General features: G+C 41.8%; 1 protein-coding gene across 4 annotated transcripts in view; it reads left to right on the forward strand.

The window, feature by feature from the left end:
* dennd10 (DENN domain containing 10) overlaps nt 1-26,401 on the forward strand; it is a 94,792-nt gene that overhangs the window by 35,598 nt on the left and 32,793 nt on the right. For all 4 annotated transcript variants that reach the window (XM_063072067.1, XM_063072064.1, XM_063072068.1 and 1 more), the window contains 4 exons: nt 7,394-7,542; nt 17,548-17,659; nt 18,084-18,184; nt 18,425-18,532. In XM_063072067.1, the coding sequence (XP_062928137.1) occupies nt 7,394-7,542; nt 17,548-17,659; nt 18,084-18,184; nt 18,425-18,532 (470 nt within the window). The remainder of the gene's footprint in view (nt 1-7,393; nt 7,543-17,547; nt 17,660-18,083; nt 18,185-18,424; nt 18,533-26,401) is intronic.

Consider the following 26,401-nt stretch of genomic DNA (forward strand, 5'->3'; position numbering starts at 1 on the left):
CCAACTCGCCGATGCAGCACCATTGGAAGCACATGACCGCAGCAGACTCTGATTACTGCTTGTAATTTACATTGAGAAATAAAGACTGTTCTCATTTAAATTAATATCTGATATTCACATAATTCCTAACATTCCCCACAAAATGGGCAGGAGAGGAACATTGTCATGATTGGAAGGTTAAGCAGGAAAATATACATAACTCCTCGCCAGCATACAGTGTGATTTATATCAAAGCATTTTAAGGCATTCATGGTCGGACTTCTACAATGCAATTAAGGATTTTACAAAATTATTGCTGCTTCTCAGGTTTCCCAGAAGTAGTGAAACTGGGCAATGAAACCCAGGCAGAAGTACAATTTCTGCAAGGTGAATTGCCCCCTGAGCAAAGTTTGTTGGACAAGGTTAGCTCAAGGTTCCCTCAAGAAAACTTTTAGCCTTTATTTTATTTCATGTATTGATACAGCACAGAACAGGCCCTTCCAGCCCAATGAGCTGCACCACCCAACAACCCACTTATTTAACCCGAGCCTAATCACCCCCTGCATCTACCAACTCCTCTTGAATTGTAGATAGTAATTACAACATTTTTCTCCTCTGTCCATCCTTTGCTACTAATTCTAACTTCCCCATCCACTCCTAAAATGCAAAGCCTTCTAAAGTAGTAGTTATTCTCTCTAAAATGACCTTTTGATGGTTGTATACCCATGCCACCCTTCAACAGAATGTCCCTTTACCCCAACTCTGGAGCTACAATATGCAGATGAAGCCCTGGCATTAAGTTGGACGGCTGTGTCAGATGTTCTTGACTAGTTTGTAGGTGAAGCTACAATATGTAGATGAAGGGTAGGTTCCGGTAAGTTTTGTTTTGTTTGTTTAGAGTAGAGAGAATGCCAGGCAGGATGTGGGAAGTCAGGGAGACCTTCGGTGTCCCTGACAATGACACCTGCAAGAAGTGCATCCAGCTGCAGCTCCTAACAAACCGCGTTAGGGAACTGGAGCAGGAGCGATGAGGGAGGATGAGGTGTTTATAGATAGTAGCTTCAGGGAGGTAATTGAGTTACCATCAGGTGAGGGAAGAGGAAAGGGCAGACAGAGCAGGGTTCCCCTCTGGCCATTCCCCTCAACAACAAGTATACCGCATTGGGTACTGTTGCGGGGGATGACTTACCTGGGACAAGCTGCAGCAGCCAGATCTCTGGCACTGCAGATCACTGGCACTGCAGATCACTGGTTCTGCAGATCACTGGCACTTCAGATCTCTGGCACTGCAGATCACTGGTTCTGCAGTGCAGAAGGGAGGGTGGAAGAAGAGGAGAGCGGTAATGATGGGGGACTCAATAGTTAGAGGTACAGAAAGGAGGTTCTGTGGTCGTGGCAGAGACTCCCGGATGGTTTGTTGCCTCCCAGGTGCCAGGGTCAGGGATGTCTCTGATCGCGGCACAGCATTCTGAAGTAGGAGGGTGATCAGCCTGTTGTCATGGTACACATTGGTACCAATGACGTAGGAAGAAAGAGTGAGGAGGTCCTGGAGAGTGAGTATAGAGAGCTTGGTAGGAAGTTAAAAAGCAGGACCTCGAGGGTCGTAATCTCAGGATTGCTACCTGTGCCACGTGCCAGTGAGGGTAAGAATAGGATGCTCTGGTGGATGAACACGTGGCTGGGGAACTGGTGTAGGGGGCAGGGTTTCAGATTTCAGGATCATTGGGACCTCTTCTAGGGCAGGTGGGACCTGTACAAGAGAGACGGGTTACACCTGAACTACAAGGGGACCAATATCCTTGCAGGGAGATTTGTTCGTGCTTTTGGGGAGGGTATAAACTAGATTTTCAGGGGGATGGGAACCAGAGTGCCAGAGCAGATAGCGGAGCGGGGGTGAAAATAAATGACGTTAAAAGTTCATGCAAAGTCACAAATAGAACGGTTGTGTGTGGTGGTAATAATCTTCTGAGGTGTGTCTATTTCAATGCTAGGAGTATTGTGGCTGACGAGCTGAGGGTGTGGATTGACACATGGAATTACGACATTATAGCCATTAGTGAAACTTGGCTGCAGGAGGGGCAGGACTGGCAGCTTAATGTTCCAGGGTTCCGATGTTTCAGACGTGATAGAGGCAGAGGAATGAAGGGTGGGGGGCGGGGGGCGGCATTGCTAGTCAGGGAAAATGTTACAGCAGTGCTCAGGCAGGACAGATTAGAGGGCTTGTCTACCGAGGCCGTATGGGTGGAGCTGAGAAGCAGGAAAGGTGTGACCACATTAATGGGGTTGTATTATAGTCCACCAAATAGTCAGCGAGAATTGGAGGAGCAAATCTGCAGAGAGATAGCAGACAACTGCAGGAAACATAAAGTTGTGATAATAGAGGATTTTAATTTTCCACATATTGATTGGGATTCCCATACTGTTAAAGGTATAAGTGGGTTAGAGTTTGTAAAATGTGTTCAGGAAAGTTTTCTAAATCAATATATAGAGGTACCACCTAGAGAGGATGCAATATTAGATCTCCTATTAGGAAATGAGTTAGGACAGGTGACAGGAGTGTGTGTAGGGGAACACTTTGGTTCCAGTGATCATAACACCACTAGTTTCAACTTGATCATGGATAAAGATAGACCTGGTCCTTGAGTTGAGGTTCTAAACTGGAAAAGGCCAAATTTGAAGAAATGAGGAAGGATCTAAAAAGCGTGGATTGGGACAGGTTGTTCTCTGACAAGGATGTGATTGGTAAGTGGGAGGCCTTCAAAGGAGAAATTTTGAGAGTGCAGAGTTTGTATGTTCCTGTCAGGATTAAAGGCAAAGTGAATAAGAATAAGGAACCTTGGTCCTCAAGGGATATTGGAACTCTGATAAAGAAGAAGAGAGAGATGTATGACATGTATAGGAAACAGGGAGCAAATAAGGTGCTTGAGGAGTATAAAAAGTGTAAAAAAATACTGAAGAAAGAAATCAGGAGGGCTAAAAGAAGACATGAGGTTGCTTTGGCAGTCAAGGTGAGGGATAATCCATAGGAGCTTCTACAGGTATATTAAGAGCAAAAGGATAGTAAGGGATAAAATTGGTCCTCTTGAAGATCAGAGTGGTCAGCTATGTATGGAACCAAAAGAAATGGGGGAGATCTTAAATGGGTTTTTTGCGTCTGTATTTACTAAGGAAACTGGCATGGAGTCAATGGAAATAAGGCTAACAAGTAGCGAGCTCATGGAACCTATACAGATTGAGGAGGAGGAGGTTCTTGCTATCTTGAGGCAAATCAGAGTAGATAAATCCCCAGGACCTGACAGGATATTCCCTCGGACCTTGAAGGAGACTAGTGTTTGAAATTGCAGGGGCCCTGGCAGATATATTTAAAATGTCGGTATCTATGGGTGAGCTGCCGGAGGATTGGAGGATAGCTCATGTTGTTCCGTTATTTAAAAAAGGCTCTAAAAGTAATCCGGGAAATTATAGGCTGGTAAATTTGACGTTGGTAGTAGGTAAATTATTGGAAGGAATACTGAGAGATAGGATCTACAAGTATTTGGTTAGACAGGGACTTATTAGGGAGAGTCAACATGGCTTTGTGCGTGGTAGGTCATGTTTAACCAATCTTTTAGAGTTTTTCCAGGAGGTTACCAGGAAAGTGGATGAAGGGAAGGCAGTGGATGTTGTCTACATGGACTTCAGTAAGGCCTTTGACAAGGTCCCACATGGGAGGTTAGTTAGGAAGATTCAGTTGCTAGGTATACATGGAGAGGTAGTAAATTGGATTAGACATTGGCTCAATGGAAGAAGCCAGAGAGTGGTAGTGGAGGATTGCTTCTCTGAGTGGAGGCCTGTGACTAGTGATGTGCCACAGGGATCAGTGCTGGGTCCATTGTTATTTGTCATCTATATCAATGATCTGGATGATAATGTGGTAAATTGGATCAGCAAATTTGCTGATGATACAAAGATTGGAGGTGTAGTGGACAGTGAGGAAGGTTTTCAAAGCTTGCAGAGGGAATTGGACCAGCTGGAAAAATGGGCTAAAAAGTGGCAGATGGAGTTTAATACAGACAAGTGTGAGGTATTGCACTTTGGAAGGACAAACCAAGGTAGAACATACAAGGTAAATGGTAAGGCACTGAGGAGTGCAGTAGAACAGAGGGATCTGGGAATACAGATACAAAATTCCCTAAAAGTGGCGTCACAGGTAGATAGGGTCATAAAGAGAGCTTTTGGTACATTGGCCTTTATAAATCAAAGTACAAAGTACTGAGTATAGGAGTTGGAATGTTATGGTGAGGTTGTATAAGGCATTGGTGAAGCCGAATCTGGAGTATTGTGTTCAGTTTTAGTCACCAAATTACAGGAAGGATATTAATAAGGTTGAAAAAGTGCAGAGAAGGTTTACAAGGATGTTGCTGGGACTTGAGAAACTGAGTTACAGAGAAAGGTTGAATAGGTTAGGACTTTATTCCCTGGAGCGTAGAAGAATGAGGGGAGATTTGATAGAGGTATATAAAATTATGATGGGTATAGAGTGAATGCAAGCAGGCTTTTTCCACTGAGGCTAGGGGAGAAAAAAACCAGAGGACATGGGTTAAGGGTGAAGGGGGAAAAGTTTAAAGGGAACATTGGGGGGGGGTGCTTCTTCACACAGGGAGTGGCGGGAGTGTGGAATGAGCTGCCAGATGAAGTGGTAAATGCGGGCTCACTTTTAACATTTAAGAAAAGCTTGGACAGGTACATGGATGAGAGGTGTATGGAGGGATATGGTCCACGTGCAGGTCAGTGGGGCTAGGCAGAAAAATGGTTCGGCACAGCCAAGAAGGGCCAAAAGGCCTGTTTCTCTGCTGTAATGTTCTATGGTTCTAAGCCTTGTCATTAAGTTGGACAGGATGTCTCGGCCGTTCTTGACTAGTTTGTAGGTGAAGCTACAATATGCAGATGAAGCCCTGTCATTAAGTTGGACAGGATGTCTCAGCCGTTCTGGGTCCGTCAGCTGTTTTCAATCTCATCTACGTCATTTGTATGAACATTGAAACTCTAACCTCAAAGTGCACGTGGTTAACAGATTTCCTAGGGAAAACATTGCTCATTTGTCCATTCAAATATAAATTAACTAGATTTTGGTCAGAAGATAATATGAGAGTATGTATATTATTATCTGAAAGCTGTCCATCAACGTTTTCGTTGTGCTCAAATTTGTTGTTGTGATGGACTAATAATTGAAATCAAGAGGCGTTATAATCACGGAATCCTTACTGTATTTCTGTACACTAATCTTGTACAACGGAATGTTACAGCTCTCCCGAATAGTCACCAGCCTTGTTCGTTCTATACTAGATCATGCACTCTAACAGAATGACGTTGGGAACTTTTGAATATTCTGTTTGATATTTTTCTTTGGGTGTGATGTAACAATATATTGAATCATTGTGATGCAAATTTTTGAAATGGGGTAGATGCAGTGGTGTTAGAAAGTTTGTGAACTCTGTAGAATTTTCTCTACTTCTACATGACTATTACCGAAAATGTGATCAGATCTAGAGGTCAGTCTTAAAACTAAATAAAGAGACCCAATTAAATAAATAACACAAAACATTATACTTGTTCATTTATTTATTGAGAAAAATGATCAAATATTACATGTATTTGTCGGAAAAAGTATGTGAACCTTTGGTTTCAGTAATTGGTGTGAACCCATTGTAGAGTAAAAGTTCAACCAAATATTTCCAATAACTGTTAATCTGTCCTGCACATCAGTTTGGAGGAATTTTAGGCCAATCCTCTTTCCAAAACTGCTTCAACTCCAGGAATTTGGTGGGCTTCCTTGTATGAACTGCTTGCTTCAGGCCCTCCCACAACATTTCTATGGGATTAAGGTTAGGACTTTGACTGGGCCATTCCAGAACACTAATTTTCTTCTTTTTAATCTCTTCTGCTGTTGTCTTACTCTTGTCTTTCATATCATTGTCACGTTGCATTATCCAACTTCTATATAGCTTCCGGTGATGGACTGCTACCCTGTCATTTTCTAGAAAATGTCCTGATACAATTTTCAATTCATTGCTTCCGCCATGATTGCAAGCTGTCCAGGCCCTGAGGCAGCAAAGCAGCCCCAAACCATGATTAACAAATTTCATGTCACACGCCAGTGATAATAAACCTAATTCTAATTCTGTTCCTTCCACCATGCCACAGTTGGGATGAGGTTTTGGTGTTCGTGTGCAGTGCTCTTTTTCCTCCAAACATAACAATGTGTATTTCGCCGAAAAATTCAAATTTTGTCTCGTCTGTCCACAGAACATTGTCCCAGAAGCATTAAGGAACATCCAGGTGGTCTTTTGCAAACTTGAGACATGCAGCAATGTTTTTTTTGGAGAGCAGTGGTTTCCTCTGTGGTATCCTTCCATGAACACCATTCTTGTTCAGTGTTTTTCTTACAGTGGACACATGAACAGAGACTTCAGCAAGTTCTAGAGATTTCTGCAGGTCTTTTGCTGTTACCCTCCGATTCTTTTTCACCTCCTTCAGCATTACATATTATGTTCTTGATGTGATCTTTGCAGGATGCCCACTCATAGGGAGAGTAACAACAGTACTAAATTTCTTTCATTTGTAGACAATTTCTCTTACTGTGGACTGATGAACACCCAGGTCTTTAGAAATGCTTTTGCAGCATTTTCCAGCTTCACGCATCTCTGCAATTTTTTCTCTAAGGTCCTCTAAAAGTTGTTTTGATCAAGGCATTTGCACATAAACAGATCTTTCTGGAGAAGAGCAGATTCTGTCAGTAACCTGACTTTGTGTGTCTTTTTTCTATGGCAGGGTACCTCAACAACCCACACCTCCAATCTCTTCTCATTGATTGAAACACCTGACTTCAAATAGCTTTTGTAGAAAGCATTACCTCAGAGGTTCACATACTTTTTCCAATAAATACATGTAATATTGGATCATTTTTCTCAGTAAATGAACAATTATAATGCTTTTTGTGTTATTTATTTAACTGGGTTCTCTTTATCTAGTTTTAGGACATGTGAAGATCTGATCACATTTTTGGTCATATTTATGCAGAAATAGAGAAAATTCTATAGGGTTCACAAACTTTCTTGCACCACTATAGGCATTCGAGAAAAAGTCAGGTAATTCTTCATTCAGGTAATAAGCTAAGAGAGAAGATAAAGCAGAATGGTGGAACGGTGGGTCAAGCAGTATCTGTGGAGGCAAAAGTGACCAAATTTGAGCATCTGTAGTCTCTTTTGTCTTCAAATTATGAGAAAAAGTGATTGAAGCATTTATAGTGGAAATGTGAGATTAGGTTTCCGGATGTGATAGAGTGATAGTTATAGTACTCTAACAAAGGGGAATTGGATAAGTACTTGATGGAGAAAAACGTTTTTTTAATCTAAATGTGTTTATTTTTCTGTAGGATGTACATGAAATACGGTAATCCTGCCAGAATAATGGAAGGCTACATTTCTGTTGTTACAAATGGCATTTGTCAAAGTGAAGAGAATGGGTCATTTTTTACGAAGGACTATGATGCTAAAAAGGCATATCTTGCTGGATCTGTCAAAGGTAAATTGCAGAAGTTTATGATACAAATAAAGTCTTACTTAAAAATATTGAGGAAATTGAGAATTCTGCAATATCAGGCTTGTACTATAATGAGCCAGATCATCTGACCCACTTCTGATTACTTCCATGGTCTCTGTACCTCTGGGGCTCTATCAGCCACTTTTAGGATCTCTATAAGATATCTGGATCTCATAGGAAGTTGCCAAGAAAGTTGATGAAGGAAAGGTGGTAGATATTCTCATCATGGACTTTGGCAAGGCCTTTGACTTGGGAGGCTGGTCCAGAAGGTTAACTTGCTTTGCACTGAGGATAAAATAGTCAATTGGATTCAACAGTGGCCAAGGAGTTGTAATAATGATTGTCTCTTTGACTGTACAACTGGTGTGCCTTAGGGATTGTTATTGGGTCTATTGTTGTTTATTATCTATAATAAAGATTTAGCTGATAATGTGGTAAACTGCATCAGCAAATTTGTGGCTGACATGAAAACTGGGGGTGTAAGAAAGCGATTGAAGTTTGCAGTATGATCTTGACCAGTTGAGAAATGGTTTGAAAAATGGCATATGGAGTTTAATGCAGACATGTGTGAGGTGTTTCACTTAGAATTAGAATCAGAATCAGGTTTAATATCACCAGCATATGTTGTGAAATTTGTTAACTTAGTGGAAGCAGTGCAATACAATACATGATAATATAGAAATATATATAAGTAAGTCAATTATAATAAGTATATATGCATATTAAATAGTTAAATTAAAAATAATGCAAAAACAGTAATAATAGTAGTGTTCATGGGTTCAATGTCCATTTAGGAATCGGATGGCAGAGAGGAAGAATCTTTTCCTGAATCACAATGTGTGTGCCCTCAGGAAGATGTCTTGGATACTTTGGAGGCTAGTACCCAAGATGGAGCTGACTAATTTTACAACTTTCTGTAACTTCTTTCAGTCCTGTGAAGTAGTCATCCCCCCATACCAGACTGTAATGCAGCCTGTCAAAATGCTTTCCATGGTACCTGCTAGACCAGAAGACACAGCAGCGGAATTAGAAGCTTTTGAGTGTTTTAGGTGACAAGCCAAAACTCCTTAAACTCCTAATGAAATATAGCTGCTGTCTTGCTTTCTATATAGCTGCATCGATATGTTGGGATCACGTTAGATCCTCTTGACACCCAGGAACTTGAAACTGTCCACTCTCCACTTCTGATCCCTCTATGAGGATTGGTTTGTGTTCCCTCATCTTACCCTTCCCGAAGTGTCCACAGTCAGCTCTTTGGTCTTACTGACGTTGAGTGCAAGGCTGTTGCTGTGACACCACTCAACTAGCTGGTATACCTCGCTCCTGTACGCCCTCTCATCTCCATCTGAGATTCAACCAACAATGGTTGTATCATCAGCAAATTTATAGATGGCATTTGATCTATGCCTAGCCACACAGTCATGGGTATAGGCAGAGTAGAGCAGTGGACTAAGCACACATCCCTGAGGTGCACCAGTGTTGATCATCAGCAAGAAGGAGATATTATTACCAATCCACACAGATTGTGGTCTTCCAGTTAGGAAGTCAAGGATCCAATTGCAGAGGGAGGTACAGAGGCCTAGGTTCTGTAGCGTATGGATCAGAACTGTGGGAATGATGGTGTTAAACGCTGAGCAATAGTCAATAAATAGCATCCTGACATAGGTATTTCTATTGTCCAGGTCATCTAGGGCCGTGTGAAGGAGCCATTCAGATTGTATCTGCCATAGATTTATTGTGGTATCGTGCAAATTACTGTGGGTTCTTGATGAGACAAGAGTTGATTCTAGCCATGACCAACCTCTCAAAGCATTTCCTCACTGTAGATATGAGTGCTATGGGATGAGTTGGGAGGTTCAAAGTGAATTTATTATTAAAGTACATATATGTCACCATATCCTGTGATTCATTTTCCTGTGGGCATACTGAGTAAATCCAAGAAACATAATAGAATCATGAAAGATTGCACCCAACAGGACAAACAACCAATCTGCAAAAGACAACAAACTGCAAATACAAAAGAAAAAAAATGATAACTAAACAAGCAATAAATACCACAACCAAGTGATGAAGAGTCCTTGAAACTGAGTCCATGGGTCAGTTCAGTGATGGGGTGAGTGAAGTTATCCCCTCTGGTTTAAGAGCTTGATGGTTGAAGGTTAACACTGTTCCTTACATGGTGGTGTGGATCTTGAGTTTTCTGTACCTTCAGCAGCAGCGAGAAGAGAGCATGGCCTCCCTGATGATGCATCCTGCTTCCCTGTGACAGAGTTCCATGTGGATGTGTTCAGTGATAGGGAGAGCTTTACTCATGATGGACTAGGTCGCATTCACTACTTTTTATAAGAATTTCAATCAGTGGCATTGGTGATTCCATACAAGGCATGATGCAATCAGTCAATATATTCTTCATCCACCTGTAGAGGTTTCTCACAGTTTTAGATGTCATATCAAATCTACTCAAACTTCTAAGGAAGTGGAGGTGCTGCCATGCTTTCTTCATAATTGCACTTAATATCTTTAAACCAATGTAAGACCTACACAGTGAATGGTAAGGCTCTGAGATGTGAGGTAGAGCAGAGGGATTGGGGATACAGATCCATTATCCTTGAAAATAGCATCACAGCAAGATAGGGTCGCAAAGAAAACCTTGGCACAATAGCCTTCATCGGGGCATTAAATACAGAAGTTAGGATGTAGTGTTGAAGTTGTATAAGATGTCGGTGAAGCCAAATCTGGAGTATTGTGTGCAGTTCTGGTCACCTACCTACATGAAAAATGTCAGTAAGCTTTAAAGGATGCAGAGAAAAATTTACAAGGCTTTTGCCGGGAGTTGAGAACCAGAGTATTATGGAAAGGTTAAATAGGTTAGGTTTGTATTCCCTGGAGCACAGGAGAATGATGGAAGATCTTATAGAGGTTTACAAAATTTTGAGGGGTATAGATAGGGTGAATGCATGTAGGATTTTTCCCCTGAGGTTGGGTGAGACTAGAGCTAGAGGTCATAGGTTTAGGGTGAAAGGTGAAATATTTAAAGGGAATCAGAGGGATCTTCTTCACTCAGAGAGTGATGTGGCTGTGGAGTGAGCTGCCAGCACAAGTGGACTCTGTCTCAGACACTCTGCTGTACTGTTCTGTGATTATGGTCTCTGTCTCAGACACTCTGCTGTACTGTTCTGTGATTATGGTCTCTGTCTCAGACACTCTGCTGTACTGGTCTGTGATTATGGTCTCTGTCTCAGACACTCTGCTGTACTGGTCTGTGATTATGGTCTCTGTCTCAGACACTCTGCTGTACTGTTCTGTGATTATGGTCTCTGTCTCAGACACTCTGCTGTACTGGTCTGTGATTATGGTCTCTGTCTCAGACACTCTGCTGTACTGTTATGTGATTATGGTCTCTGTCTTAGACATTCTGCTGTACTGGTCTGTGATTATGGTCTCTGTCTCAGACACTCTGCTGTACTGTTCTGTGATTATGGTCTCTGTCTCAGACACTCTGCTGTACTGTTATGTGATTATGGTCTCTGTCTTAGACATTCTGCTGTACTGGTCTGTGATTATGGTCTCTGTCTCAGACACTGCTGTACTGTTCTGTGATTATGGTCTCTGTCTCAGACATTCTGCTGTACTGTTCTGTGATTATGGTCTCTGTCTCAGACACTCCTAAGGCTTGGCTTCTGCTCACTCAAACCCAGAATCTGCTAGACTCTGATGATTTTTATCCAAGATTCTTTCAGAAGTCAAGAAAGATGTTCAAGAGCCAATGTTTAGCCTTTGTTGGAGCGGACAGAGGCGCTTCGAAGCAGCAGAGCTAAAGCAAGGCAGAGTCGAGGCAGTGGGGCCGGGGATCAAGAGCAAAGAACAAGCCCATGTTTGACTGATTCAAGTGCAGGCCAGTGTGGAAAGGTCAGGTACGGGCTGAATTGAGATGTTAGATCCTGGGATCCAGGTTCAAAAGCGAGGAATGACCTGCTCTTTGGTTGATTTGAATGCCAGGCCAGATTGGAAAGGTCAGGCATGGACTGAATTGAGATGTTGGATTCCGGATCCCAGTCCGAGAGCGAGGAATGACCTGCTTTTTAGTTGATTTGAGTGCCAGGCCCGATTGAAAAATTTGCAGTGTCAGGGCTGGAGATTAGGGATGGGCTGGTGTTCAGCTTGCTATCAGTGAGGTTTGCTTGTCTCTGTGCTGAATTGAGGTTGTGACCTGCAACTCATGAGCTCCTGGATTGGCTGTGACGTGACTGTGGACTCATTTTTGTGAACTTCAGTTCTGAATGTTATTTGCTGACTTTGATTATTTGCATGATTTGTTTTTTTTTTCTGCACATTTGTGTTTGACAGTCTTTTTCAATGGGTGCTATTGGATTTCTTTGTGTTGTGGCTGCCTGTATGGAGATGAATCTCAAGGTTATATATCAGAATCAGGTTTATTATCGCCAGCATGTGTCGTGAAATCTGTTAGCTTAGCAGCAATGCAATACATAATCTAGAAGAAGAAAAAAAAAATAAATATGTAAGTAAATCAGTTACAGAATACATATATTGAATAAATTAAAAATCGTGCAAAAACAGAAACAATATATTTTCAAAAAAGTGAGGTAGTGTTCAAGGGTTCAATGTCCATTTAGGAATCAGACGGCAGAGGGGAAGAAGCTGTTCCTGAATCACTGAGTGTGTGTCTTCAGGCTTCTGTACCTCCTACCTGATGGTAACAGTGAGAAAAGGGCATGCCCTGGGTGCTGGAGGTCCTCAATAATGGACGCTGTCTTTCTGAGACACCGATTCTTGAAGATGTCCTGGGTACTGTGTAGGCAAGTACTCAAGATGGAGCTGACTAAATCTACAACCCTCTGCAGCTTCTTCTGGTCCTGTGCAGTAGCAACACCCCCCTCCCCATACCAGACAGTGATGCAGCCTGTCAGAATGCTCTCCACAGTACATCTATAGAAGTTTTTGAGTGTATGTGTTGACATACCAAATCTCTTCAAACTCCTAATGAAATATACTCACTGTCTTGCCTTCTTTATAACTGCATTGATATGTTGGGACCAGGTTAGGTATTCAGAGATCTTGACACTCAGGAACTCGAAACTGCTCACTCTCTCCACTTCTGATCCCTCTATGAGAATTGGCATGTGTTCCTTTGTCTTACCATTCCTGAAGTCTTACTGACATTGAGTGCCAGGTTGTTGCTACCACTCCACTAGTTGGCATATCTCACCCTGAGATTCTACCAACAATGGTTGTATCATCAGCAAATTTGTAGGTGGTATTTGAGCTATGCCTAGCCACACAATCATGTATATATAGAGAGTAGAGCAGTGGGCTAAGTACATACCCCTGAGGTGCACCGGTGTTGATCGTCAGCGAGGTGGAGATGTTATCACCAATCTGCACAGATTGTGGTCTTCCAGTTAGGAAGTTGAGGATCCAATTGCAGAGGGAGGTACAAAGGCCCAGGTTCTATAACTTTTCAATCAGGATTGTGGGAATGATGGTATTAAATGCTGAGCTGTAGTAGATGAACAGCATCCTGACATAGGTGTTTGTGTTGTCCAGGTGGTCTAAAGCTGTGTGAAGGGCCATTGAAATGCATCTGTCGTTGACCTATTGTGGCGATAGGCAAATTGCAATGAGTCCAGGTCCTTGCTGAGGTAGGAGTTCAGTCTAGTCATGACCAACCTCTCAAAGCATTTCATCACTGTAGATGTGAATGCTGCCAGGCGATAGTCATTAAGGCAGCTCACATTATTCTCCTTAGGCACTGGTATAATTGCGCAAACACGAGGAATTCTGCAGATGCTGGAAATTCAAGCAACACACATCAGAGTTGCTGGTGAACGCAGCAGGCCAGGCAGCATCTCTAGGAAGAGGTACAGTCGACGTTTTGGGCCGAGACCCTTCATCAGGACTAACTGAAGGAAGAGCTAGTAAGAGATTTGAAAGTGGGAGGGGGAGGGGGAGATCCAAAATGATAGGAGAAGACAGGATGGGGAGGGATGGAGCCAAGAGCTGGACAGTTGATTGGCAAAAGGGATATAAGAGGATCATGGGACAGGAGGCCCAGGGAGAAGGAAAAGGTGGGGGGGGGAACCTAGAGGATGGGCAAGGAGTATAGTCAGAGGGACAGAGGAAAAATGATGTTGGTAAGGTAGTAATGAGAGTCAAAGAAATGGCAGATGAACCTATTGGTTACTTTGCATGTCTTCACTGTGGAAGACACTAGCAGTATGCCAGAGGCCCATGAGTGTCAGGGAGCAGGAGTGAGTGTCATTACTATTACAAAGGAACAAGTGCCAGGCAAACACAAAGGTCTTAAGGTGGATAAGTCACCTGGATCAGATAGACTAAATCCCAGAGACCTGAGAGAGTTTGCTGAAGAGATAATGGATGCATTGGTCATGATCTTTCAAGAATCACTTGATTCTGACATGGTCCAAGAGGACTGGAAGATTGCAAATGTCACTCCACTCTTTAAGAAGGGAGGAAGGCAAAAGAAGGAAATTAATAGGCCAGTTAGCCTAACCTCAGTGGTTGGGAAAGTGTTGGTGTCTTTTATTAATGATGAGGTTTGAGGTACTTGGAGACAAATGATGAAATAAGTCCAAGTCAGCATAGTTTCTGTCAAGGGAAATCTTGCCTGACAGATCTGTTAAAGTTTTTCAAGGAAGTAACAAGCAGAGTGGACAAAGGAGAGGCAGTGGATGTCATTTACTTGGATTTTCAGAATGCATTTAATAATGTGCCACACATGAGGCTGCTAAACAAGATAAAATTCTATGGCGTCACAGGAAAGATACTGGCATGGATAGAGCAATGGCTGACAGGCAGGAGGCAGCAAATGGGAATAAAGGGGCCTTTTCTGGTTGGCTGCCAGTGACTAGTGGTGTTTCTCAGGGGTCAGTATTTAGACTGCTACTTTTCACACTGTTTGTCAATAATTTAGATAATGGAATTGTTGGCTTTGAGGCAAAGTTTGCGGTTGATACAAAGACAGGTGGAGGGGGGCAGTGTTAGGTAGTGTTGAGGAAGCAATGCAGTTGTAGCCGGACTTGGACAAATTGAAAGAATGGGCAAAACAAAATGGCAGATGGAATACAGTGCTGGGAAATATATGATAATGCATTTTGGTAAAGAACAATGGTGTGAACTATTATCTAAATGGGGAGATGGTTCAAGCTCCAGAGATGCAGAGGTACTTGGGAGTCCTCATGCAAGACGCGCGGAAGGTTAATTTACAGGTTGAGTCTGTGGTAAAGAAGGCAAATGCAATGTTGGCATTTATTTCAAGGGGAATAGAATATAAAAGCAAAGAACATAGAACATAGAATAGTACAGCACAGTACAGGCCCTTCGGCCCACAATGTTGTGCCGACCCTCAAATCCTGCCTCCCATATAAGTCCCCACCTTAAATTCCTCCATATATCTGTCTAGTAGTCTCTTAAACTTCACTAGTGTATCTGCCTCCACCACTGACTCAAGCAGTGCATTCCACGCACCAACCACTCTCTGAGTAAAAAACCTTCCTCTAATATCCCCCTTGAACTTCTCTCCCCTTACCTTAAAGCCATGTCCTCTTGTATTGAGCAGTGGTGCCCTGGGGAAGAGGTGCTGGCTATCCACTCTATCTATTCCTCTTATTATCTCGTACACCTCTATCATGTCTCCTCTCATCCTCCTTCTCTCCAAAGAGTAAAGCCCTAGCTCCCTTAATCTCTGATCATAATGCATACTCTCTAAACCAGGCAGTGTCCTGGTAAATCTCCTCTGTACCCTTTCCAATGCTTCCACATCCTTCCTATAGTGAGGTGACCAGAACTGGACACAGTACTCCAAGTGTGGCCTAACCAGTGTTTTATAGAGCTGCATCATTACATCGCGACTCTTAAACTCTATCCCTCAACTCATGAAAGCTAATACCCCATAAGCTTTCTTAACTACCCTATCCACCTGTGAGGCAACTTTCAGGGATCTGTGGACATGTACCCCGAGATCCCTCTGCTCCTCCACACTACCAAGTATCCTGCCATTTACTTTGTACTCTGCCTTGGAGTTTGTCCTTCCAAAGTGTACCACCTCACATTTCTCCGGGTTGAACTCCATCTGCCACTTCTCAGCCCACTCCTGCATCCTATCAATGTCTCTCTGCAATCTTTGACAATCCTCTACACTATCTACAACACCACCAACCTTTGTGTCGTCTGCAAACTTGCCAACCCACCATTCTACCCCCACATCCAGGTCGTTAATAAAAATCACGAAAAGTAGAGGACCCAGAACAGATCCTTGTGGGACACCACTAGTCACAATCCTCCCATCTGAATGTACTCCCTCCATCACCACCCTCTGCCTTCTGCAGGCAAGCCAATTCTGAATCCACCTGGCCAAACTTCCCTGGATGCCATGCCTTCTAACTTTCTGAATAAGCCTACCGTGTGGAACCTTGTCAAATGCCTTACTAAAATCCATATAGATCACATCCGCTGCACTACCCTCATCTATATGCCTGGTCACCTCCTCAAAGAACTCTTATCAGGCTTGTTAGACATGATCTGCCCTTCACAAAGCCATGCTGACTGTCTCTGATCAGACCATGATTCTCTAAATGCCTATAGATCCTATCTCTAAGAATCTTTTCCAACAGCTTTCCCACCACAGACGTAAGGCTCACTAGTCTATAATTACCCGGACTATCCCAACTACCTTTTTTGAACAAGGGGACAACATTCGCCTCCCTCCAATCCTCCGGTACCATTCCCGTGGATAACGAGGACATAAAGCTCCTAGCCGGAGGCTAGCCTGGGGAATATTCCGTCAGCCCCCAGGGACTTATCTGTCCTAATGTATTTTAACAACTCCAACACCTCCTCTCCCTTAATATCAACAAGAGATAATGCTGAGACTTTGTAAGACATTAATTTAGTCAGGCTGCACTTGGAGTACTGTCAACAGTTTTGGGCCCCATATCTCAGAAAAGATGTGCTGTCATTAGAGAGAGTCCAGAGGAGGTTCATGAGGATGATTCCAGGAATGAAGGGGTTAACATATGAGGAGCATTTGGCAGCTTTGGGCCTGTACTCACTGGAATTTAGAAGAATGCAGGGAGGTTCTCATTGAAACCTACGGAATGTTGAAAGGACTAGATAAGGTGGATGTGGAGAGGATGTTTCCTATGGTGGGGTATCCAGAACTAGAGGGCATAGCCTCAAAATTGAGGGGTGACCTTTTAGAACAGAGGTAAGGAATAACTTTTTGTAGCCAGAGAGTAGTGAATCTGTGGAATGCTCTGCCACAGGCTGCTGTGGAGGCCAAGTCCGTGGGTATATTTAAGGTGGAGGTTGATTGTTTCCTGATCGGTCAGGGCATCAAAGGATGTGGCGAACAGGCAGATGTATGCGGTTGAGTGGGATTTGGGATCGGCCATGATGGAATGGTGGAGCAGACTCGATGGGCTGAATTGCCTAATTCTGTTCCTATGTCTTGTGGTCTTATAGTCTTAAGACAGGAGAATAGGGCTGAAGAGGATTCAATGGGCTGAATGGTCTAATTTTGCATTATGGTCTTTTTTAAACACTGCTATGATCCACCATTTTATCTGCCTTGTCTGCAACTCAGGTACAGCAGTTTGAAGTTTAAATTGCAAATTAGATGGGAATAAATTCACATTTCGCATCCATGTATGTAAATTCTTGCCCAAGAAGACTGACAGAATCGGGGATAAGGATCACCCTTGCTATTTACTCAAACATTCCTACGTAACTCTTGCCAAACTCCTCCAAGATTATCAAGACTCCAATGATACCAGTAGAGGTTCAAACCTGGGATCAACAAGGATGATTTTTATAGTTCCCAGGAGGTTTGGCCTTTCTGACTGTTAAATAAATGATGAAGTTCTGACTAATACATAAAGAAGGTTAATTTATTAACAGTGTAAGACAGAAGGTTTTTTTTTGTTTCAATGGAATGCATTTTCTTTCCAGATATAGTGAGTCAGTTTGGAATGGAAACTATCATTCTGTACACGGGACTCATGCTGAAGAAGAGGGTTGTGGTCTATCACCCTCGCATCGAAGCTTTGCAGGAATTTACCAGGTGAAAGCAACATGTAGAGCACAAATAAGGCAGGCTGTGCTTTTGACTGGCTATATTTTATTTTTCATACCATCAAATTTTCCTCTTTTGGCATTTGAAATTATTTTGTTTTTACTTATCTCAGGACATTTAAATCCTGCTTTCTTCCCTCAATAACAATAGACATTGCTGAGGCACTCCAAGTGGAGAAATGTAGGTCAGTAGAACTAATATGCTGGGAAAATGTTGTAAGGTAACATTTATGGATCCTTAACTCCTACTGTGTAGAGGGACCAGGAAAACAAAAAAGGAAGGAAATAGTTTTATTTCTCCTTTTAAACATGACAGTTGACATTTAAGATCATAGACGGAAATGCTGCATAATTTTGCTAGATGTAAGAGGTATTCAGATATTCATTTTACTTTTTTATATTTTATGCTCTAGGACTTTGCCCACATTCATTTGGCATAGGCAGGATTGGTCCATACTTCATCCTTACATGCATTTAAATCATGATGAGCTGGAGGCATTGAAAGCTTGCACTGGTAAGAGTTCATTTTTGTTGAAAATGTGCTTGAAATGTTTTACTATAGTTAATCCAATTTTGAAATGCAGTTAATGCAGTACTTTAAAAGGAAAAGTTTATTTTGAAAATTTGGGATACTTTAAGATGTCTAACTGACCATTCATTCAGCAATAAGGATTGATTAGTTTCCTCTGTAATGACAATAAACATCCCAACACCTTGCAAATAATTCTGACAGATATTTTTACTTCACACTCAGGTTATGTGGCTGGTTTCACAGACTTAAAGGTGACTGACCGGCCAGACATCTACGATGTGTTTGTGAATCTGGTGGAAAGTGAAATCATCATCGCACCCCATGCTAAAGGTATCATTGTCGTTTCTGTCTTCATTAATATGGTTTTGTTTCAGCAGATTCCTGTTCCTCATCTACCGTAAGCTCCTGCAATACCTACATAACAAATTTACAGTGTTCATCATTGTCTTCATACTCCCTTTCTCTGTGACTTATTCCTAACCTAAAACATCTTCTCCGATTCTGTCAAGTTGTGCTTTTTCAAAATTACATGGTGGCTAATCCTATACATTCTAGAATAACCTCCCCAAATCTTTCAACTTCTTTCTCCTCTTTTACAATATAGTATCTTAAGAATTCTTTCCATAATCCAGGTTTTAAATCTGCTGTAACATTTTATCTTTAGTTTTGATGAAGTGACCAGTCAAGGTTAAGGGTCTGGCACAAACATTACCTTGTCAATTTCCCTCCATGGACAATCTTGCCTTTTGCCCCAGATTCCAGAATCTGGAGTCTTTTATGTCTCCATTTTATCTTATGCTTTGGTGACAAGTTGTGTTCAATATGTTCCTGTGAGGTTGCTTGTCATGTTTTATCCTGTTAAAAGTGCCAAATATATTTTAAAAAAAGCACTGTTATGAGACCATAAGATACAGGAGCACAATTAGGCCACTTGGCTGATTGAGTCTGCTCTGCCAGTCCATAATTATACCTTGGAACCACATTCTCTCATTTTCTTTCCATAAGCTTGACACCATGACTAATTAAGAATTCATCAACCTCCGCCTTAAATATACCTAATGACTTGGCCTGCTCAGCCATCTGTAGCAATGAATGCCACAGATTTACCTTCCTCTGGCTAAAGAAATTCCTCCTCATCTCTGTCCTAAATGGATGTCCCTCTATTCTAAGGCTGTGTCCTCTGGTCCCATTATAGGAGACATCCTCTCCACATCCACTCTACCTAGGCTTTTCAATATTCTGTGGGTTTCAATGAGATCCACCCTCTCATTCATGTAAACTCCAGCTAATACAGGCACCTTGTCAAAACTTTTCTGAAAATTCAAATAAACAACATCCATTGTCTATCCTACCTATTATTTCCTCAAACAATTCCAACAGATTTGTCAGGCAAACTTTTCTCCTTAAGGAAACCATGCTGACTTTGGCCTGTTTTGTCACATGTCTCATCCTTAATAAAAGACTCCAACATCTTCTGAGTGACTGAAGTGAGGTGAACACGACTATAATTTACTTTCTTCTGCCTCCCTCCCTTCTTGAAGGTGGAGCGAGATTTGCAATTTTCCAGTCCTCGGGATCTTCCAGATCCTCAACTGATTCTTGGAAGATCGTTACTAATGCCTCCACAATCTTTTCAGCTATGGCGAAGAATGCAGGGCTCAAGCTGCTGTATTTAAATGTACGTAGCATTTGAAAAAAGGTGGTCTGACTCATGGCACAATGAGAGATTCCTCAGTATAATGTTGTGGGAAGCACTGAGTCATGGCTGAAAGGAGGTCGCAGTTGTGAGTTTAACGTTAAAGGATATACTTTATATCAAAGGGACAGGCAGGAAGGTATGGGCGGTGGTGTAGCTCTATTGGTAAAAGATGGAATTACATCTTTAAAAAGAGGGGACATAGGGTCAGAGAATGTTGAATCTTTGTGGGTGGAGTTAAACTGCAAGAGTAAAAAAACCATGATAGGAATCATATATAGGCCTCCAAGTAGTAGCCAAGATGTGGGATTGTGATTGCAGAGGGATAAGGGGGTAGTGACATAATTGTAATAGGGTACTTCAATATGCAAGGGGATTGGGAAAATCAGGTTGGTGTCAGATCGCAAGAGAGGGAATTTGTTGAATGCCTACAAGATGACTTTTTAGAGCAGCTTGTGCTTGAGCCTGTTTGAGGAAAGGCCATATTAGATTGGGTGTTGTGTAATAACCCAGATCTTATTAGGGAACTTAATGTAAAGGAACCCTTAGGAGGCAGTGATCATAATATGAATTCATACTGCAATTTGACAGGGAGAAGCATAAGTCACATATATCAGTTTCGTAATGGAATAAAAGGAATTACAGAGGCATGAGAGAGGAGTTTGCCTGGATAGATTGGAAGAGGATACTGGCAGAGATGACAGTAGAGCAGAGATATCTGAATTTTCTGGGAATGTTCACAAGGTGCACGATAGATATGTCCCACAGAAGAAGTTCTCAAGTGGCAGGGATTGGCAACCATGGCTGACAAGGAAAGTTAAGGACCCCATAAAAGCCAAGGAAAGGGCATATAAGGTAGCAAAAGTGAGTGGGATGTTTTTAACATCCAACTAAAGGCAACTAAAAATGCTATAAGGAAGGAAAAGATGAAATATGAGGGCAAACTAGCCGATAATATAAAGCAGGCTACTAAAGTTTTTTCAATTATATAAAGAGTAAAATGAAGGTGAGATTGATATTGGACCACTGGAAAATGATGCTGTTGAGATAGTAATGTGGGACAAAGAAATGGCAGCTGAACTTAGTGGGTACTTTGCATCGGTCTTCACTGTGGCGGACACTAGCAGTGCGCCAGAGGTCCATGAGTGTCAGGGAGCAGAAGTGAGTGCCATTGCTATTACAAAGGAAAAAGTGCTTGGCCACCTGAAGGGTCTGAAGGTGGATAAGTTAACTGGACCAGATGGACTACATCCCAGAGTTCTGAGAGAGGTTGCTGAAAAGATAGCCGAAGCATTGGTCATGATCTTTCAAGAATCACTTGATTCTGGCATGGCTCTGAAGGACTGGAAATTTGCAAATGTCACTCCAGTCCTTAAGAAGAGAGGAAAGCAAAACAAAGAAAGGCTAACACCTTCTGACCCTATGTCACTTTTTTCTTATGATTTGATTTTATTTTTTACCAGCAGAACAATGCCGCATGCTCAGCCTTCCTGCCTGTCCTTTTAATGCAATGTGTATTCTTGGACATTAAGCTCCCAGCTATAATCTTGTTCAGCCTTGATTCAGTGAAGCCTACAATATTATACATGCTAGTCTGAAGCTGTGCTGCAAGTTCATCTACCTTATTCCATATACTGCGTGCGTTCAAATATAATAACCTTCAGCCTTGTATTCACCCTTTTCGATGTTGTCAAAAGAACAGGCATGTAGGCAAAAAGGGTGGCGTGGTTAGAAACAGAGAAAATCTACGGCATAATACAGGCCCTTCGGCCCACGACACTGTGCCGAACATGTCCTTACTTTAGAAATGTCCTAGGGTTACCCATAGGCCTTTATTTTTCTAAACTCCATGTACCCATCCAGGAGTCTCTTAAATGACCCTATCGTATCAGCATCCACCACCGTCGCCAGCAGCCGATTCCACACACTCACCACTCTCTGCGTAAAAAAACTTAGCCCTGACATCTCCTCTGTACCTACTTCCAAGAACCTTAAAACTGTGCCCTCTAGTGCTAGCCATTTCAGCCCTGGGAAAAAGCCTCTGACTATCCAGACGATCAATGCCTCTCATCATCTTATTCACCTCTCATCCACTGTCGCTGCAAGGAGAAAAGGCCAAGTTCACTCAACCTATTCTCATAAGGCACGCTCCCCAATCCAGGCAACATCCTTGGCAATCTCCTATGCACCCTTTCTATAGTTTCCACATCATCCCTGTAGTGACATAACCGGAACTGAGCACAGAACTCCAAGTGGGGTCTGACCAGGGTCCTATAAAGCTGTAACATTACCTCTCGGCTCTTGAACTCAGTACCACAGTTGATGAAGGCCAATGCACTGTATGTTTTCTTACCACAGAGTCAACATGCGCAGCAGCTTTGAGTGTCCTATGGAATTGGACCCCAAGATCCCTCTGATCCTCCACACTGCCAAGTGTCTTACTATTAATACTATATTCTGCCATCATATTTGACCTACCAAAATGAACCACCTCACACATCTGGGTTGAACTCCATCTGCCACTTCTCAGCCCAGTTTTGCATCCTATCGATGTTCCGCTGTAACCTCTGACAGCCCTCCACACTATCCACAACACCTCCAACCTTTGTGTCATCAGCAAATTTACTAACCCATCCCTCCACTTCCTTATGCAGGTCATTTATAAAAATCACGAAGAGTAGGGGTCCCAGAACAGATTCCTGAGGCACACCACTGGTCACCGACCTCCATGCAGAATATGACCCGTTTACAACCACTCTTTGCCTTCTGTGGGCAAGCCAATTCTGGATCCACAAAGCAATGTCCCCTTGGATTCCATGCCTCCTTACCTTCTCAATAAGCCTTGCATGGGGTACCTTATCAAATGCCTTGCTGAAATCCATATACACTACATCTACTACTCTACCTTCATCAATGTGTTTAGTCACATCCTCAAAAAATTCAATCAGGCTCGTAAGGCACAAACTGCCTTTGACAAAGCCATGCTGTCTACTCCTTATCATATTATGCCTCTCCAAATGTTGATAAATCCTGCCTCTCAGGACCTTCTCCATCAACTTACCAACCACTGAAGTTAGACTCACTGGTCTATAATTTCTTGGGCAACCTCTACTACCCTTCTTGAATAAGGGAACAACATCTGCAACTCTCCAATCCTCCAGAAACTCTCTCGTCCCCATTGATGATAATAAGATCATTGGCAGAGGATCAGCAATCTCCTTCCTCGCCTCCCACAGTAGCCTGGGGTATGTCTCATCTAGTCCCAGTGACTTATCCAGCTTGAAGCTTTCCAAAAGCTCCAGCACATCCTCTTTCTTAATGTCTATATACTCAAGCTTTTCAGTCTGCTGTAAGTCATTCCTACAATTGCCAAGGTATTTTCCGTAGTGAATACTGAAGCAAAGTATTCTTTTAGTACCTCAGCTATCTCCTCCAGTTCTATACACATTTTTCCACTGTCACACTTGATTGGTCCTATTCTTTCATGTCTTATCCTCTTGCTCTTCACATACCTGTAGAATGCCTTGGGGTTTTCCTTATTCCTGCTTGCCAAGGCCTTCTCATGTCCCCTTCTGCCTCTCCTGATTTTCATTCTGAAGCTCCTTCTTGTTAGCCTTATAATCTTCTAGATCTCTACCTAGTTTTTTGAACCTTTTGTAAGCTTTTCTTTTCTTCTTGACTAGATTTACAAAAGCCTTTTGTACACCACAGTTCCTGTACCCTACCATCCTTTCTCTGTCTCATTGGAACGTACCTATGCAGAACCCCACACAAATTTTCCCTGAACATTTGCCACATTTCTTCCGTCCATTTCCCTGAGAATATCTGTTTCCAAATCCCTGCCTGATAGCCTCATATTTCACCTTACTCCAATTAAACATTTCCCTAACTTGTCTGTTCCTATCCCTCTCTAATGCTATGGTAAAGGAGATAGAATTGTGATCATTATCTCCAAAATGCTCTCCCACTGAGAGACCTGACACCTGACCAGGTTCATTTCCCAATACCAGATCAAGTACAGCCTCTCCCTTTGTAGGCTTATCTACATATTGTGTCAGGAAACCTTCCTGAACACACCTTACAAACTCCACCCCATCTAAACCCCTTGCTCTAGGAAGATGCCAATCAATGATTTTGCCAACCAAAATCTCCCACCATGACAACCCTGTTATTACACCTTTCCAGAATCTTTCTCCGTATCTGCTCCTCGATGTCCCTGTTACTATTGGGTGTTATATAAAAAACACCCAATAGAGTTATTGACCCCTTCCTGTTTCTAACTTCCACCCACAGTGACTCCGTAGACAATTCCATTTCATTTCATTTTTAAAATCTTTTTATTGATATATAATCTTCTACAGCTATGAAATACAAAAGTTCAACAAATTAGTATATGTATAATTAATAAAGCTGAAGAAAAAAAACTTGTATATGCTAATGAAAAAAATTAAATAAGAAAAAGAAGGAAAAAAGAGAACCACAACTAACTAAAAAAAACCCACTACAAAAAAAAACCATTAGGAACCAACTCCCAGAGCAATACGTCTTACAATCATCTATATATATATATAAAAAAGAAAAAAAAACAACTGCCAAATCACATTCATATAACATAAAAATGGAAGGAAACCATATAAATTAATTCAAATTAAATGATAATATTTGGCAAAAGAGCCCCACCTTCTCTCAAAATCGAATCGGGGATCAAAATTTCTATTTCCAAACTAAGACATAACATTACTTGGGAAAACCATTGAATTAGTTCAGGAGCAGAGGTATCTTTCCATTTCAATAAAATAGCCCTTCTTGCCAACAATGTAACGAATGTAATTACGTAAACAACAGGAATTCTGCAGATGCTGGAAATTCAAGCAACACACATCAAAGTTGCTGGTGAACGCAGAAGGCCAGGCAGCATCTCTAGGAAGAGGTACAGTCGACGTTTCAGGCCGAGACCCTTCGTCAGGACTAACTGAAGGAAGAGTTAGTAAGAGATTTGAAAGTGGGAGGGGGAGGGGGAGATCCAAAATGATAGGAGAAGACAGGAGGGGGAGGGATGGAGCCAAGAGCTGGACAGATGATTGGCAAAGGGGATATGAGAGGATCATGGGACAGGAGGTCCGGGAAGAAAGACAAGGGGCGGGGGGAACCCAGAGGATGGGCAAGGGGTATAGTCAGAGGGACAGAGGGAGAAAAAGGAGAGTGAGAGAAAGAATGTGTGTATAAAAATAAATAACAGATGGGGTACGAGGGGGAGGAGGGGCATTAGTGGAAGTTAGAGAAGTCGATGTTCATGCCATCAGGTTGGAGGCTACCCAGACGGAGTATAAGGTGTTGTTCCTCCAACCTGAGTGTGGCTTCATCTTTACAGTAGAGGAGGCCGTGGATAGACGTGTCAGAATGGGAATGGGATGTGGAATTAAAATGTGTGGCCACTGGGAGATCCTGCTTTCTCTGGCGGACAGAGCGTAGGTGTTCAGCAAAGCAGTCTCCCAGTCTGCTTATATTTTTTTGTAATGGTAATACCCAAATATTTAAAAGAATTCACAATTCTAAATGGAATATCATTATATATAAAAACAGGAACATTTATAGGGAACAATTCACTTTTGTTTAAATTAAGTTTATATCCTGAAAATTTTCCAAAATCATTTAATAATTCCAAAAGATTAGGAATAGATTCTTCAGGATTCAAAATATAAACCAAAAGATCATCTGCATAAAGAGAGATCTTACGTATGGTCCCATTTATAGAAATACCATGAATGTTTTCAGCTTCACGAATCGTTATAGCCAAAGGCTCCAGTACAAGATTAAATAATAAAGGACTTAATGGACACCGTTGTCGAGTACCTCGTGAAAGTGGAAAAAAGGGAGACCTAAGATTATTAGTAATAATGGTAGCAATAGGGTTCTTATAGATCATTTGAATCCACTCATTAAAATTATTACCAAAGCCAAATTTCTCTAATACATTAAACAAATAAGTCCATTCAACTCTATCAAATGCCTTTTCTGCATTCAGAGAAATATTGGGGTGTTTTGGATAATGGTGAATATATAATATTCATCAATCTCCAAACATTAGAAAAAGAGTAATGGCCTCTAATAAAGCCTGTTTGATGCATAGAGATATTTTAGATTAAAATGTTTCCCAAGCAGTTAGCCATTATCTTAGAAAGAATTTTAGCATCCACATTTAATAATGAAATAGGTCTATTAGATGAGCATTCAGTAGGATCTTTATCTTTCTTAAGGATTACAGAAACAGAGGCTTCATAAAAAGAAGAAAGTAAATTGCCTTTCTGAAAAGATTCATGAAATATTTCCAAAAGGTATGGAGAAAGTAATTTTTCAAATTTTTTGTAAAATCCTACTAAATAACCATTGAGTCCAGGAGCTTTACCTGATTGCATTGACCATATAGCTTTCTGAATTTCATGCTCAACAATTGCAGCATCAAGGGTCTGTTGATCTTCAGCAGTAATTTGAGGAAATTTAAC

The sequence above is a fragment of the Mobula hypostoma genome, chromosome 19, assembly GCF_963921235.1.
Source record: "Mobula hypostoma chromosome 19, sMobHyp1.1, whole genome shotgun sequence".
In the NCBI taxonomy this organism is placed as follows: Eukaryota; Metazoa; Chordata; class Chondrichthyes; order Myliobatiformes; family Myliobatidae; genus Mobula; species Mobula hypostoma.